General features: G+C 53.0%; 4 protein-coding genes across 4 annotated transcripts; 3 read left to right on the top strand and 1 right to left on the bottom strand.

Annotated features, from left to right (window-relative positions):
- Positions 1-1,782: 1,782 nt before the first annotated feature.
- Positions 1,783-3,150, top strand: LOC111073165 (ketohexokinase). The gene has a single exon (XM_022365357.2). It carries the CDS (start codon positions 2,027-2,029, stop codon positions 2,957-2,959), a length of 933 nt encoding a protein of 310 aa, XP_022221049.2. The 5' UTR covers positions 1,783-2,026; the 3' UTR covers positions 2,960-3,150.
- Positions 3,028-12,825, bottom strand: LOC111073150 (tuberin). The gene is made up of 15 exons (XM_022365334.2): positions 12,630-12,825; positions 12,420-12,544; positions 12,107-12,358; positions 11,906-12,042; positions 11,664-11,838; positions 8,481-8,687; positions 8,275-8,419; positions 7,441-8,213; positions 6,779-7,385; positions 6,528-6,727; positions 6,211-6,467; positions 3,861-6,150; positions 3,617-3,787; positions 3,461-3,556; positions 3,028-3,392 (listed from the first exon to the last, which is right to left on the bottom strand). Exons 1-15 carry the CDS (start codon positions 12,685-12,687, stop codon positions 3,273-3,275), a joined length of 5,613 nt encoding a protein of 1,870 aa, XP_022221026.2. The 5' UTR covers positions 12,688-12,825; the 3' UTR covers positions 3,028-3,272.
- On the top strand, positions 8,773-10,335 carry LOC111073157 (ketohexokinase). Its single transcript, XM_022365347.2, has one exon. It carries the CDS (start codon positions 8,846-8,848, stop codon positions 9,968-9,970), a length of 1,125 nt encoding a protein of 374 aa, XP_022221039.2. The 5' UTR covers positions 8,773-8,845; the 3' UTR covers positions 9,971-10,335.
- LOC111073166 (peritrophin-48) lies at positions 9,979-11,409 on the top strand. The gene is made up of 2 exons (XM_022365358.2): positions 9,979-10,384; positions 10,460-11,409. Exons 1-2 carry the CDS (start codon positions 10,378-10,380, stop codon positions 11,380-11,382), a joined length of 930 nt encoding a protein of 309 aa, XP_022221050.2. The 5' UTR covers positions 9,979-10,377; the 3' UTR covers positions 11,383-11,409.
- Positions 12,826-13,288: the final 463 nt, after the last annotated feature.

Raw genomic sequence — 13,288 nt, 5'->3', positions numbered from 1 at the left:
TTAAATGTTTTGATTTTGCTTGGGTTCGACCACTGTACTACAGAGTTCCCTCGCACAATCGAAGTTCTGAAGGTGTCAGCAGTGTGCCAACATAATCTTTTTGCTATGTGCTGCTGCTAAAGTTTGTCCTTAACTTGGGGAAGTCACGTAGATGTGCCACTAAATCATAGAATCGGCTGTAAACACCTTTTCGGCTAATATTCCAGGAACGACGAGACGACGACCCATATTTGTACATAAATAATTCTGCCGGAAATGAGTTCTTCTCGCGGGAACGTAATTATGCCATCATCAGTCGTTTTCATCAGTTCAGTCGATGTTGTCCGTTGGCAGGGGAGTGGGAGCCCAAGCCCAGTCCTTGTGGTATTAAAAGAGGGGGTAATTAAAATGGCAAAAATAAATGCCTATTAAGAGCATTTACCAGTGATTGACACTTTAAGGCAATTTCCTGCCATAATTCCACGCCGCAAAATGGTACCTCAAGAAATTGTCGCCGCGCGGCCACAGAGACAAGCAAATGTCGAGCTATCGATTTATGGAAGAAGCCCACACTCAGCCAAGTCTAAGGAGAGGAACCGTCACCATCTAACCCGCTTTAAAACTTTGTTTGCGCGGCTTGAAACACGACCGCCCGGTAGGTTCGCCTCCCACACCAGACACTTTAATTAAAGAACTTTATTTAAGTAGAGACATTGCGAAGGCCCAAGATTGGCAAAGAATTTGTGGAATTTCTCACCTTGTGGAACCATGTGCCAATTATGCTTCTGTAGCAATTACTGGAACAGCTTTAATATTCCAACCAGACTGAAAGGATCAAAAGAGGTACAATAGGTACGAAGACTGCTGTTTTCCTTTCTACCCACTCGCCAGCCATAGACAACTGCAAGCACAGGCATTTTGTGTTAATTAATGTTAATCTGTACATAGGTACTCCTCGTGCATATGTAATTACTGCAATGTAATCCATTTAATGAATTTGTACACACCTGAAGCGCAGGCAAACGGGGAAAATGGTTCAACTTTGTTCGCGGCTTGTTCATTAAAGCAAAGTTTTGCTGAGCTTATTGTCGTGGTAGGTGGCAGCGACAGCCCAGTCATGTGTCTGTCTAGTCATGGTATTTGCGGTGCGCGGCATTCGTTGATTTCTGCCCCATCATGATGCAGGCACGACCGACTTTTGCGCGGGGCGTAACAAAATCATGTTATGCAAATTATCATAATTCCCAAATGTCAGTCGAAAAAAGTTCGACACATGTACAATCATTTTTTTGGGGGTCATCCTGTGAACTTTCCTTGAGAGCTTCCTGCCACATTCACATATGTACATATGTACATTGGTTGACTTCCGCGTCAGGCATTTAGCAAATGGAATGACACCAATCAATTTAATCAATTTACATTCATATACTACAGCATGAATAAATCGGCATTACACACTTATGGTAATTCAATAATAGCCGTCTGGCTTAATGTTTATGGTTGGCCGTTAATGATATGCAATTGGCGCGACGCTACATATTTGAGTGCAGTCTACACATGCAAAGGGTCGAAACATTGAATACCTTTTCAGTTTTCTCTACCAGCTGTAGTAGTGGGAGTACAAAGAACTCATCCGTAGTTAAGAGCACAGTTCTAAGAGAAATTAATAGCCGAGAGATCAGCGGCTGAGACTGTGGCGTAGTAGCTTCTCTCTCCGCTTGATAAGCAATAGAGAGAGAAAGAGCTTTGCTAGTCGAAGCTTTAGTTACTCTTTTGATGGATCAGGTGTCTGCCGTGGAATAATTTTGTATGTGTAACATGCGGTCTCAGCATAATCGTAATACTCACTGTCAGTGTATCCAAACAGCTGTAAAACACGATCGACAGTAAATAAAAGCAGCAAATGGTGCAATGTATGGCCTCACACTCGAACACACGTAGATTCTGATTAGATTGAGTGGAAAATAAAGCTATAGAAGACTGTAAATCCAGCAGAACACTCTCGATAGTCGCGTGAGTGACCCAACCAGCAAAGATCTGTGTTGCAATGACCGAGGAGACGCTCGAAAAGCCCGTGCTGTGCGTGGGCTGCACCGTCATCGATTTTGTGACGATCACCAGCAGCTACCCCAAGGAGGACACCGATCGACGCTGCCTCGACGGCTTCTGGCAGCGTGGCGGCAACGCCTCCAATGTGTGCACTGTCTTGGGCATGCTGGGGTCGAAGGTGGACTTTTTTGGAATGCTGAGCAGCTCGGATGCGTTTCGAGTGCTGCTGGAGGACTTGCGGCGGCGGGACATTGGCACGAGCCACTGTCCACAAACGGACAAGGATCCGCCGTTCTCATCGGTGATACTTGCCCAGGACACCGGCACGCGCACCATTATCCACTGCAACAAAAACTATCCGCAAGTCACCTGGGAAGACTTCAAGAAGATCGACCTCACGCGCTACGGATGGGTCCATTTTGAGGCTCGCAATGTCGCAGAGACCTCCAGGATGATGGAGAGCATTGTGGAGCACAACCGAATCAGCGGCGAACGCATCATCATATCCCTAGACTTCGAGACTTTGTACGAACAGAACCTGAAGCTGTGCTATTCCTGCGACTATATGGTCTTCTCCAAGGAACTGGCCAGCCAGAGGGGTTGGAAGAGCCCAAAGGAAACGTGCGAATCCCTTGCAACCGACCTGTCTTTGCAGGGAACACGTACCCCTCCAGTGATCATCTGCCCCTGGGGCAGTTCAGGCGCTGTCTGTCTGGATGCCAGCGGCAACTACCATGAGCTGCCTCCGTACAAGCCCCTGCAGGTGGTGGACACACTGGGCGCGGGCGATAGCTTCATGGCTGGCTTCATATACGCCGCCCACGTGCTTAAGCGGGATCTAGCGGAGGCTGTGGACTTTGCCAATCGTGTGGCCAGCCACAAGATCACCAGATTCGCCTACGATCACATTGGAGAGCTTAGAGTGGCCTAGAAACAATGGAAAAAAGCTCAAAGAGTTTGATTCGAAAAGATGTTCGTATAGAAAGTGGCTCTGCAGAAACTCTGCCTCATTTTCGTTGAAGGTTTCCTGCTGCATCCTCACGGATGGCAGCGCTTATGTATTTTCACAAATTTTATAAACTTGTCAAAGTCATTACGAATATATGTATGTATGTATCATGATTATATGTTTTTAGCTGGCACTCAGCCGCCCTGCACTGACGGTATCCAGAAATCTGTGTGGGGAGCCAGGCAGGATGATTGTTACTGCTCCCGAGCTTACAGCCTCGCTTCCCAGTAGTTGTCTATGTGAACTTCATAAAGTCCGCTCGCTGGTCGTCCATGTCCGAGCCAATTGCCGAGGAGTTGATGCCAATGCCGCTCGACGCACCGCTGTGCTGCTGACTGTTGTTGGCTTCGGTGAGCTATGGAGGAATACAAAGCGCCGTTATAGCGAATTTACCTCAGTAATGCCACAGTGGGAGGGACCTACCTTGGCCCGCAGGCGCTTTATCTTGCGCAGTCGTTCCAGCCAGTTGGAGGCGTACGGGTTCTGTTTCTGCACACTCTGGTAGACAAGCGAGGCGAGCTGTAAGATACCGCAGCAGTTAGTAAGCAACCAAATGGTTCATTAAGCGCCTCTACTCACGTTGGCGTGCAGCGCCATTTGACGGGCCAGCAGCGGAGCACTGCGGTCGGACACAATCCTCGGCTGTGGATGGCAGACGAACTTCGATATCTCGGAGCGAGCCTTCACGTAGACCCGATTGGAGTTCAGCTCCAGGGGCTCGACAATTACGCAGGCATAGTTGAATTGGCCCTGCAAAGGAGAAGGGAAAACGCAATCAGGGTACCGCTTTTGGAGGGAGTGCATTGTGTCTTTTGGCTCTTACGGATATGGTGTTCAGGTTATATTCCTCGCCGCTCTCGTTGTAAATGATCTTCACGAAATCGTTGCCGATGTGGCACTTCTTCTCGTTGCAGTTGGGATCGTCCTTCAGCTTGGTGGGCATCAGCGTGGCCACGTGAAAGGTCACCTGCAGAATGTCATCCTTCCAGATGTAGGCAAACTTGCCATCGGCCCCGTTCCTGTCGAGCCCAATGAACAGGTTGTTCTGCTCGGCCTCCTTCAGACTGACCAGGGTGCCGATGTTGCGCAGGAACTCCACGTAGCGCGTGCTGCCGTGCGAATTGCGCAGGATCTCGACCTCGTTATTGCACTGTCCGTGGCCCACGTACAGCACACCGATCTTGTGCGTCTCGAATGGCGGCACGAGATCGAACAGCGTCACCGCATTCGAGTGCTCGGGCCCCAGCTTCAGGGGCATTTCCGTAACCCCGAGGGACCCCGTGCTGTACAGCTGCAGGAACACAAAGCTGGGATTCATGCACAGCTTGGCATTGATCGGCGGTTTGGCGGGCCCAAAGTTGCGGAAACTGCTGGCTGGCGGTGGACGTGCCTTGCCATTGATCACCTCACGCACCGTCGAGATGGTCTTTGACCGTCCCCGCATCATGTCGCCGTTTCCGTTGCCATTGTTGCCATACTCCGAGGTGGCGCCCACATTCGTCCCATTGCTGCCACTGCTGCTGGACTTGGCCACGCCCTGCAGCAGCTGCTGAGGAGGCCCAGACGCGCCGCCGAAGCTCGTGATCTTGGACGCTGCCAGCAGTGGTGGCTGTTTCACGGCAGGCACTGCTGTAGCCGTAGCCGTTGTCGGACCAGGAGCCGGCGACAATGGAGGTTTCGCTGCCGATACCTGCAAACCCGAAGCCGTGGGCTGGCTGATTCCCGCGGCAGCAGGATGGCTGCTGACATCGTCTGCCGAATGTTGCTTGGGTGGTAGGGTGCCGCTCTCCGGCTGAAGGTCTTGGACAATCTGTGGAGGCGTAGAGCCGGCTATCTCCTCCGGAATAGCCTCGCAGCTGACCCGCATATCCTTCGTGCTGTACTGGACACTCTTTTTCTTCAGCGTAAGCTGGCTCTGCGGCTCATCCACCACTTTGACCGGCTCCTGGGAGAGCGGCGCCGGCTTGGCGGTCAGAAACGCCAGCCGCCAGCTGGAGCTCATCTCTGGACTGGAGTTGACCCGGCGCACGGGATTGCGTGCCCGACTCTGCGCATCCTCAAACGCCAGCGAGTCGTCGTCTGCCTCGCCGTCGCTCACACTCCCGCAGAGAGCTGCCTCCTTGCCGCGCTTGCCAGGAGCGGTGACACGGGGTATGGGAATCGCTGCAGTTCCCGAGGGACCGCTACCATTGCCGTTGCCGTTGCCATTGCCATTGCCGTTTCCACTGCCAACGCCGCCAACCGAATGAATCTCCTCCTGACGCTGAAGGGCTCGGGCTTTGGCCCGCAGCTCGCTTGTGGGTGCAGCTACAGCAGGATTGGGCTGTGGTTCCACGGCCTGTTCCTCCGGCGTTTCTTGTTCCCCATCTGCTTCCGGTTGCGGCTGCACCGGTACTGAGCTGTCCTGCAGAGTGCTGTCCGGCCCAAACACTCCGCCGTAGGCCGTGGGCAAGAAGAGCGACACCACATTATTGAAGGGCAGATCCTGTCCGAAGCAGTCGTTGGTGATGGGATTTTGGATGCGCGTGATCCACGAGATGTTCCCAGTCGGACGACGGATGAAGATCTCCGCCCAGCCAGTGCAGGCCCGCACACAAACCGGCTGCTGGACGACAGAACCCGCGGGACTCATGCTGGCCGAAGATTGCGACAAGGAATTGCCCAGCAGCGAGGTGTTGCTTCCCGTGTGCGGTCCGTCGCCGAGTCCTCCTCCGCCCAGGGCCTCGGGATTGGAACCCCGACGCGACAGCGCATCCAGTGAGGCTGTCGAGCTGTTGGAGATCTGTCGGTGCGGATGGTTGGTGGCCGCCGAGTTGGACGAGGAGGAGGAGGTAAGCTCCGTGCTTCCGGCCGACTCGTTGCCGCTGCTGTGCTGCAGGCTCACCTTGGTGTAGCGGCGCTCCCGTTCGGGAGAGAGCGGTGCCGCTGCGTCGCTCAGGCTCTTCGAATTGAGGCTGATGCTGGGGGCTTTGCCCAGCTGCGCGCACCGCTCGCAGAGGCCGCTGCGCGTGGGTGCAGAGGGGCAGCCGGAGGTGGTGATCGTCACCAGATTATTGCCCACCAGCCAGGTCTGCGAGACGCCATCCTTCAGCAGAAACTCGGCTGCTGGCAGACTGCAAGAGGATAATGGAAAAGGGCTTAAAAAGGGGCCCAAAAGAGGCTTTTGTACGTACCGCTTGGGTGCCGACGGACAGGGCGAGAAGGTGTGACGGGAGAGGAAATCGAAGCAGGTCTCCGCCAGCTCCGTGTGAAAGTTCCGCAGCCCGTTGTTCATCTGTGGCCGCATCTCGGGATCATTTCGGGCCGTGGCATTTTTCCGGCTGCCACGCTCCGTGAGGCTGGTGCTGCGCTTGCGACTGGACGAGTCCTCGTTCAGGGAGTTCATGTTAACAATGTCGTTGGACAGCATTTTGGCATTCGACTGCATCGACTGTGGGACAGGAGTGGAATCACACAGATCAGATCATAGAGTCTTCGACTCGCAACTTACGCTCTTGATGTAGCTAACGCAGTTCTTGCGCAGCTCCAGCTTGCACTTGAGGAACCAGCCGGCTATGACGTTGTGGGCTAGCGACACTGTATAGTGGTCATAGCGATGCGGCTTCGTGTACGGCAGTGAAATGGCAAACACGTACATATTGTGCATGGACGTGAAGTTGGTGAAGAGATGCTTCGACAGGTGGATCAGCACTGCCCAAAGAAATAGAGGGTAAAAGTCCTCTGGATATTCCATTTACTTACACGACAGAAACTCCAGCACTGGAATGGCCAGTGTGTTCGTGTCGGACATCTTGCTCATCTGCAGCAGCACCTCCGGCAGCTTCCGCATCAGCGACTCGGGCATTTCCAGCATCAGGATGGTCATGGTGTTGATGCACACGCTGGCGATGCCAGTCAGCACGCGCGCATTGAGGGCCGTGATGATGCTGTAGTGCTGCGGCGGCTGCAGGCACTCGTGGTATATCACCAGCGAGGCGATGGCGGGCAGCACCAGAGCGTGAAATTCGTCGGTGGAGCGCTTGAACTTGTTGTTGCTGACCGAATTGATCTTGAAGAGGGTGTTGGCCAGCTCCTCGATGTCATTGCCCTGAATGAGCGCCTTGTTCTGCAGCATTTTCGGCAGCTCCTTGATGACCAGCTCAAACACCTGAAAGTCCGTGTCCTGCTCCAGGCACCGCACAATCAGCTTGCAGACGCGTCGTATCGAAATCGCAGTGGCATGTGCCTGCGGCAGCAGCGGCGAATCAATGCCCAAATAATGGCTGAACTTTACCGCCTCAGTGCTGCCCTCCGGATAGCCAATGTGGTAGGAGGCGTTGGCCCGAGCCTTGAGTATCCAAGTGAATATCTACACCGATATGCAAAGTTAAATACAAAGTAAGCCCTGTTGTTCCTATACTCACTTTAAGGCGCACAATGCTGGTCTGCTCGAAGATCTTGGGCCAATCGTAATGCAGCTCCAGGTGCTCCAGCAGAATGTTGAATATCTTCATGGCATGCGCAGCTGGAAGGCGATGCAGCTTCGTGGCAAAGACCTTGACCAGCCCATCGACGGCAGCAATGATGTCGGCCACCTCCGACTCATTCTTGATTATGACCACCGACCCCTCCAGCAGAGGCGCCCCAGAATCTGCTGCGGCCAGGTGACGCATGTGCTCGAAGGGACGATTAATGAGCGCCTCAAGCGTGTCCAGCAGATCCACACAGCGCTTGGTGTCGCAGTGCAGGGCAAAGTTGGTCAAGGCCCGGGCCACGGCCACACGCACCTGCACACTGGGCTCCTGATGGATTGGTGCCAGATGGGTGAGGACCACGCGATTGAGTATCTCCTCCTCGTAGCAGGCGCGGTTCTGGTCCATGATGCGCACCAGCGACTCGATCGTCTTGATGCGAACATTCACATTGGCCATGCGGAAGTAGCGTCGGATGAAATGCGTCAGCACCTGCAGCCACTCCGGCCGTGTGGCGGTCACCTGACGCGACCGGTACTCGATCAGGGCCAGCACAGAGGCCTCTGGCCGCCTGTCTGCCACACGCTCGATGAGATCGTAGATGCGATCGACGTTGCCCAGTATCTGGGAGCGGTCCTGCTGCAGCAGCTTCTCGATGCAGTCGATGTTCTCGTGGAAATTGATCTGCAGAGACTGTAGGCGATCCTTGTTTATGCCAGAGATCTCTGTATGGATGGAACATCAGTTGATTATCGTGATAAACGTAGCCATGATGCTGGTACATACCGTAAAACTCTATGTTGTTCACAATCGCCGACATAATGTCGCAGATTCTGTCCCAAATGATCTCCGAGAGGCGCGTCTTGTTGATCACCTTGCGCACGCTGAGTATCACCTCGAACGTGACGATCACCTGCCGACTATCCAGTGCCTGGAAACACACACAATACTCATACACATAATCATGGATAGTGTGGTGTAGTGCCACTTACGCGCAGGAATCCAGTGAGCACATTAGTCGCATACGTCATCGACGAGACCTGGAAAATGATGTTTGAGCCGAAGATGTTCATCGTCAGGTGGAAGACAGCTCCGCGCAACAGCTGCGCATCGTCGTAGAGGGAACGATCGTTGAGGATGCTGCACATCATCTTCATGGAGTAATAGCCCAGCTGGGTGCCCAACAGGTTCTTCATTATCTGCAAAGGAAAACGATAATGAAAGATATATTCCCCCTCATATTTCATCCGAATTTTGGGGTATTCATGCGCTTCATTCTTTCCGAGAGATTGGAATCATTTCCATACTATTTTTGGCAGAGATTTTATTCCAAATTCAAAAAAAGGATTCTCCAAATATGAAAAAACAAATCGTGAGGGAGTTCATTACGGTGAAAAAGGTGCGCTACTTGCCACGGGACCCATCGCCGCCACCACCGCCGCCGCCACCGCCCCCACGCCATGTGCTCGTGGTGGGTAGCTGCACCCTGGATCTGGTCACGGTGTGTGAGGTTCATCCCACGGCCGGCGTGGATCAGCGCACCAGCGAGGGTTGCTGGCGGCGCGGCGGTAGCGCCTCCGACATGTGCAGCGTTCTGCGTCGGCTGGGAACGGCGTGCGAGTTCCTTGGGCGACTGAGCAGGGCCAGCGCCTTCGAGGATCTGCTCACCAGCTTCCGCTCCATGGGCATCGACATCTCCCACTGCCCAATGTCGGCCCACCAGCCGACGCACCGCAGCATCATCACGATACGCGGCTGCGAGACGCACACCATCCTGGAGTACTCGAATCGCCGGCAGGAGCTCACCTTTCAGCAGTTCATTGGCGCCATCGACTACCAGCGGTACTCGTGGGTGCACTTCGAGTGCCGCAATCCCTTGGAAACGGTGCGCATGATCCGGGCCGTGCGCGCCTTCAACGAGCGCTGCCCGGAGGCGAGAATCATTCTGTCCGCTGACCTGGCCAGCCTGAAGAGGCCCAGCCTAATGGTGGCCGACCTGGTGGATTATGTGTTTGTCCGCAAGCAGCTTAAGCAGGCGTATGCCTTCATGAACGGCCACGAGACGGTGTGGGCCGTACGCGACGGATTACGTCAAGTGCGTGCCGAATGGGAGAGGAATCAGCCCCGAAAGACGCCCCACCCCACACAGGGCACTCCGCCCGTGGACCCAAACATATGCCTGGGTCCACCTCAGAACGGCCCCACCATTATCTACAACAACTATGCGGAGGGCGCCAGCTGCCTCCTGCCCGATAATACGTTCTTTAAGGTGGGACCGCATACGCCTCAAAAGATCGTGGACGTGATCGGTGAGAACGCGACGTTCGTGGCGGCGGTGATCTATGCTTTGCTGGAGGCAAAGCTGCACCTGCGTGACGCCCTGGAGTACGGCACTCGGGCGGCCGTCTTCAAAGTGCAACAGAACGGATTCGATGGTCTGCGCTGCCTGCCCAAGAATCTCATCGGATGCTACTATGCCTGAGGTCATGACCGAACTGGGTTATCGCGCATCGTTCCTCTTAACACGAGTTTTGGCCTTGAGTTTGGCTGGAAAAACACAAGCAACAGCTGAAGAATCGTTTTGAATCGAAGTGTACAGATTCATTGATCGTTGTTTAGTTAATCATCCATCTGGAAGCATGTCGTGGCTGTCGATAAGATGTCGCGCAGAATGTGTAATTCTCTGATAAGACGGTGCTGGGACTGGGGCTCAGATATTGACTGAGGGAATTTTCATTAGCATTAATAATCGAATGTCAATGCAATCTCGGCAGCGATTGGTGAGCAAGCAAAACGATGATGTGATGTGATGTGGAGGACATAAAAAGGTAGTCGTAGTCAAACCAGTGCCGCATTCGCTATTCGAAGCGCAACAAGATACTAATTCAAATGGAAAGTGAGTGGGGAAGGGAACAGGAGACGACATCCGATCAAAGGACGGACTACTAAACCAGAGCTTGTTTGCTTGCAGATTGTTTAATGCTGATACTACTGCTCCTGGCGGCGAGTGCCAGTGCATCGCATGACCCGAGCATCGCCGCTGTGTGCCGGCTTTCGACCGCCTGGAGACTGCTGCCCGATGAGCATCACTGCGGCAGGTTCTACGTCTGCACTGGCGATGCAGAGGACGCCTACCAGGAGTTTAGCTGTCCCTCCGACTATCGCTATAGCAGCGAGCAGGGCATCTGTGTGCCCGGTACCTGCAGCGACATGACCAGCTCCTGCAACTCCTCCACCAGTGCGGAGCGCATACCGAGCGACTGCACCCGCTACCGCCGCTGCACGCCAGCCGGAGCCTACTCAGTGGCGCGTTGCGTTAGCGGCAGCTACTTTGACACCGGACGACGCGCCTGCTTGCCAGTGGCTGTGACGGCAGCTCACCAGTGCAGCTGTCTCCTGCCGGACCACGCCACGGTGACCAATCCGAGCGACTGCGAGACCTACTACCGCTGCGAGAGCGGCGAGGCGGTGCTTGTTCAGTGCCCAGCGGGTCAGTACTTTGAGAGCAGCGTGGGCAGCTGTCTGCTGGACACGACTGGCATCTGTTTCGAGAAGCCCACCCTGCCGCCGTTCCTTACCGACCACGCGCTCGCCCTGGACGAGTGCATCAGCACCGGCAGCCGCTTGGCGCCCCACAGCAGGGACTGCGGTCGCTACTATGTCTGTGCGGACAGGCGTGTGCTCGAGATGAGGTGTCCCAGGGGTCAGTACTTTGATGCGGTGCACCACTACTGCACTCTGGACCTCTCCAGGGAGTGCCAGAGACAAGAGAGCGAGGCGAAGCCTCTGATGGTGACTGAGACGGCGGTGATAGCAAAGAAACCACCGCCACCACCAGAACGGGAAGTCTTCGCTAGCTACGATAAGTTTTCGTCAAAGTTTGTTTCATTTTGAGACATTTGAAATACAAAATTAATAAAAAGATAAGAAGATCCAAGCCACCATCGGTCTCAGAGAGAGGTAACGAATGGCCAATGTGCAGAGGAGGCAGGCACATGGCACAGAAGTCCACGTTCCAATTGGAATCGTTATACTATTGTAGGACTGAAAATTAGATTTTGGTTTTTTGATAAAGTCTCCTGCATGTCAAACAGATCTAGTGCCAAACCACGGCGATGTCTAGGATTACCTTCTCTCGGACAGACACTTCTCTTTAGTTTAATATAAAATCTCACCTTGAAGGAGGACTGGCAGTATCGCGAACAGTCAGCTGTTCGACACAGAGTGATGATGCACTGTGCAAGCGGCTCGCTGGGGAATATGGTGTAGCCAATGACCATCTCAAGAATGGTAAGGCACTGCAGGCCGATGTCGATGTCGGTGACGGTGCAGCTCAATTCGCAGGCATTCCTGGGCAGAAGAACAAACGTTAGCAAGTGGCATATATTGCGAATATATATCTGACAAGATCACCCACTGTACGATTCCGACGAGAATGTCTTTGTCCAGATGGGCTGCGTTAAACTTGATCAGATTGACCAGCATGTCTAGGTAGGGGCACAGGAGATTGGCCTCTGTTATTGCTGGGATCCACAGCAGCATGAATTTGCCAATCTACCAATCAAGATGCACACGTTAAAGTACTCCGAGCACATGGTGTATGGGGCAGCCACCTTACCTTTTCTTCAAAGTTTGTGATATTCTTCCCGTTTTCCGTGAGTGTGTCCAACAGCTCGAGCAGATGCCGCAGGTCCTCCCGCGCCTCGTGATTCTGGATGACCAGAAAGAACTTCTCCCGCATGAGATTGAGGTTCTTGTACTGTGTGTGGATGAGTCGCTTGTAGAAGCTCAGGGCAATCTGTCGCGTTTCCGCCGGCTTGTTGGGCACTATGAGATCGTTTGTGAGATTCCACAGGTTGGTTATGGAAGTCTGTGGGGCGGAAGCCAGCATTATGATTGATTTCGCTCTCTGCGGTCTGCCTGCTACATACCTCATCCAAGTTAAAGTTGTGCAGCGCGTCACCCAGCTCCTTGAGCATCTTGCAACGCTGTGCAACGGGCTGTTCCGGGCGCAGCTCCCGCTCGTATGGCCGCAGTCTGGTCTCCCCTGCATTGCCTGTGCAAAACGCAGCATTAAAACAAATGAAGAAGAAGGGCCCGACGACCGGGTGCTCTCCCCAACAATTGGAGTCGTTCGTTACCTGCCGGCGTCACCTGTTTGAGAAACATTTTAAACTTTGACTTGTTGTTGGAGCTCATGGTGGATCGTTCTCTAGGCGGTGGTCAGTAAAACAGCTCGCTGCGTGCACAATTATTAGTTCTTTTCGCTGCAATTCTAATAACATAACAAATTTATGCACACAGCCACCAGCTGCTGCTGCATGGCTGCTACATGGCAACTACACAGGGATGAAGTTGTTACGGAGGCACTAGCGGCGAAAGTTCCCACCTCTACATGATTTTTACATGGGTGTGTTGGCACAAGCAGGTGAGCCCATAGTGATATTTGAAGTAAAAAATGTAAGTACACTATTTTTTGTATTTGCTGATTATTATACATACATATACCTTATCTATAACTTTATAATTTGTAGTTCAACTGGTCAATAATATGGTAGTTTTCAAAATAAACCGCCGAAAAGTTCCGTCTATCGTACAAAAGTACCGATATTTTTCTTTCAGCAACCCTTTGCAGCGATAGGTAGAATCAAACGTCGGTAGATGTAAAACGACAGAAAAATAATGTCTGATTGTTCTTAAAAAGTATTTCTGTTGATCATAAGTCCCTAACAAATATCCATATAATATTTTCGCCAATCCAAAAACACATCTCCTACATATATTTTATCATGTATATCGA

Source organism: Drosophila obscura, unplaced genomic scaffold (genome assembly GCF_018151105.1).
Source record: "Drosophila obscura isolate BZ-5 IFL unplaced genomic scaffold, ASM1815110v1 contig_208, whole genome shotgun sequence".
NCBI lineage: Eukaryota > Metazoa > Arthropoda > Insecta > Diptera > Drosophilidae > Drosophila > Drosophila obscura.
Note: the sequence above shows the minus strand (reverse complement) of the source record. Positions and strands in the feature narration are given on the sequence as shown.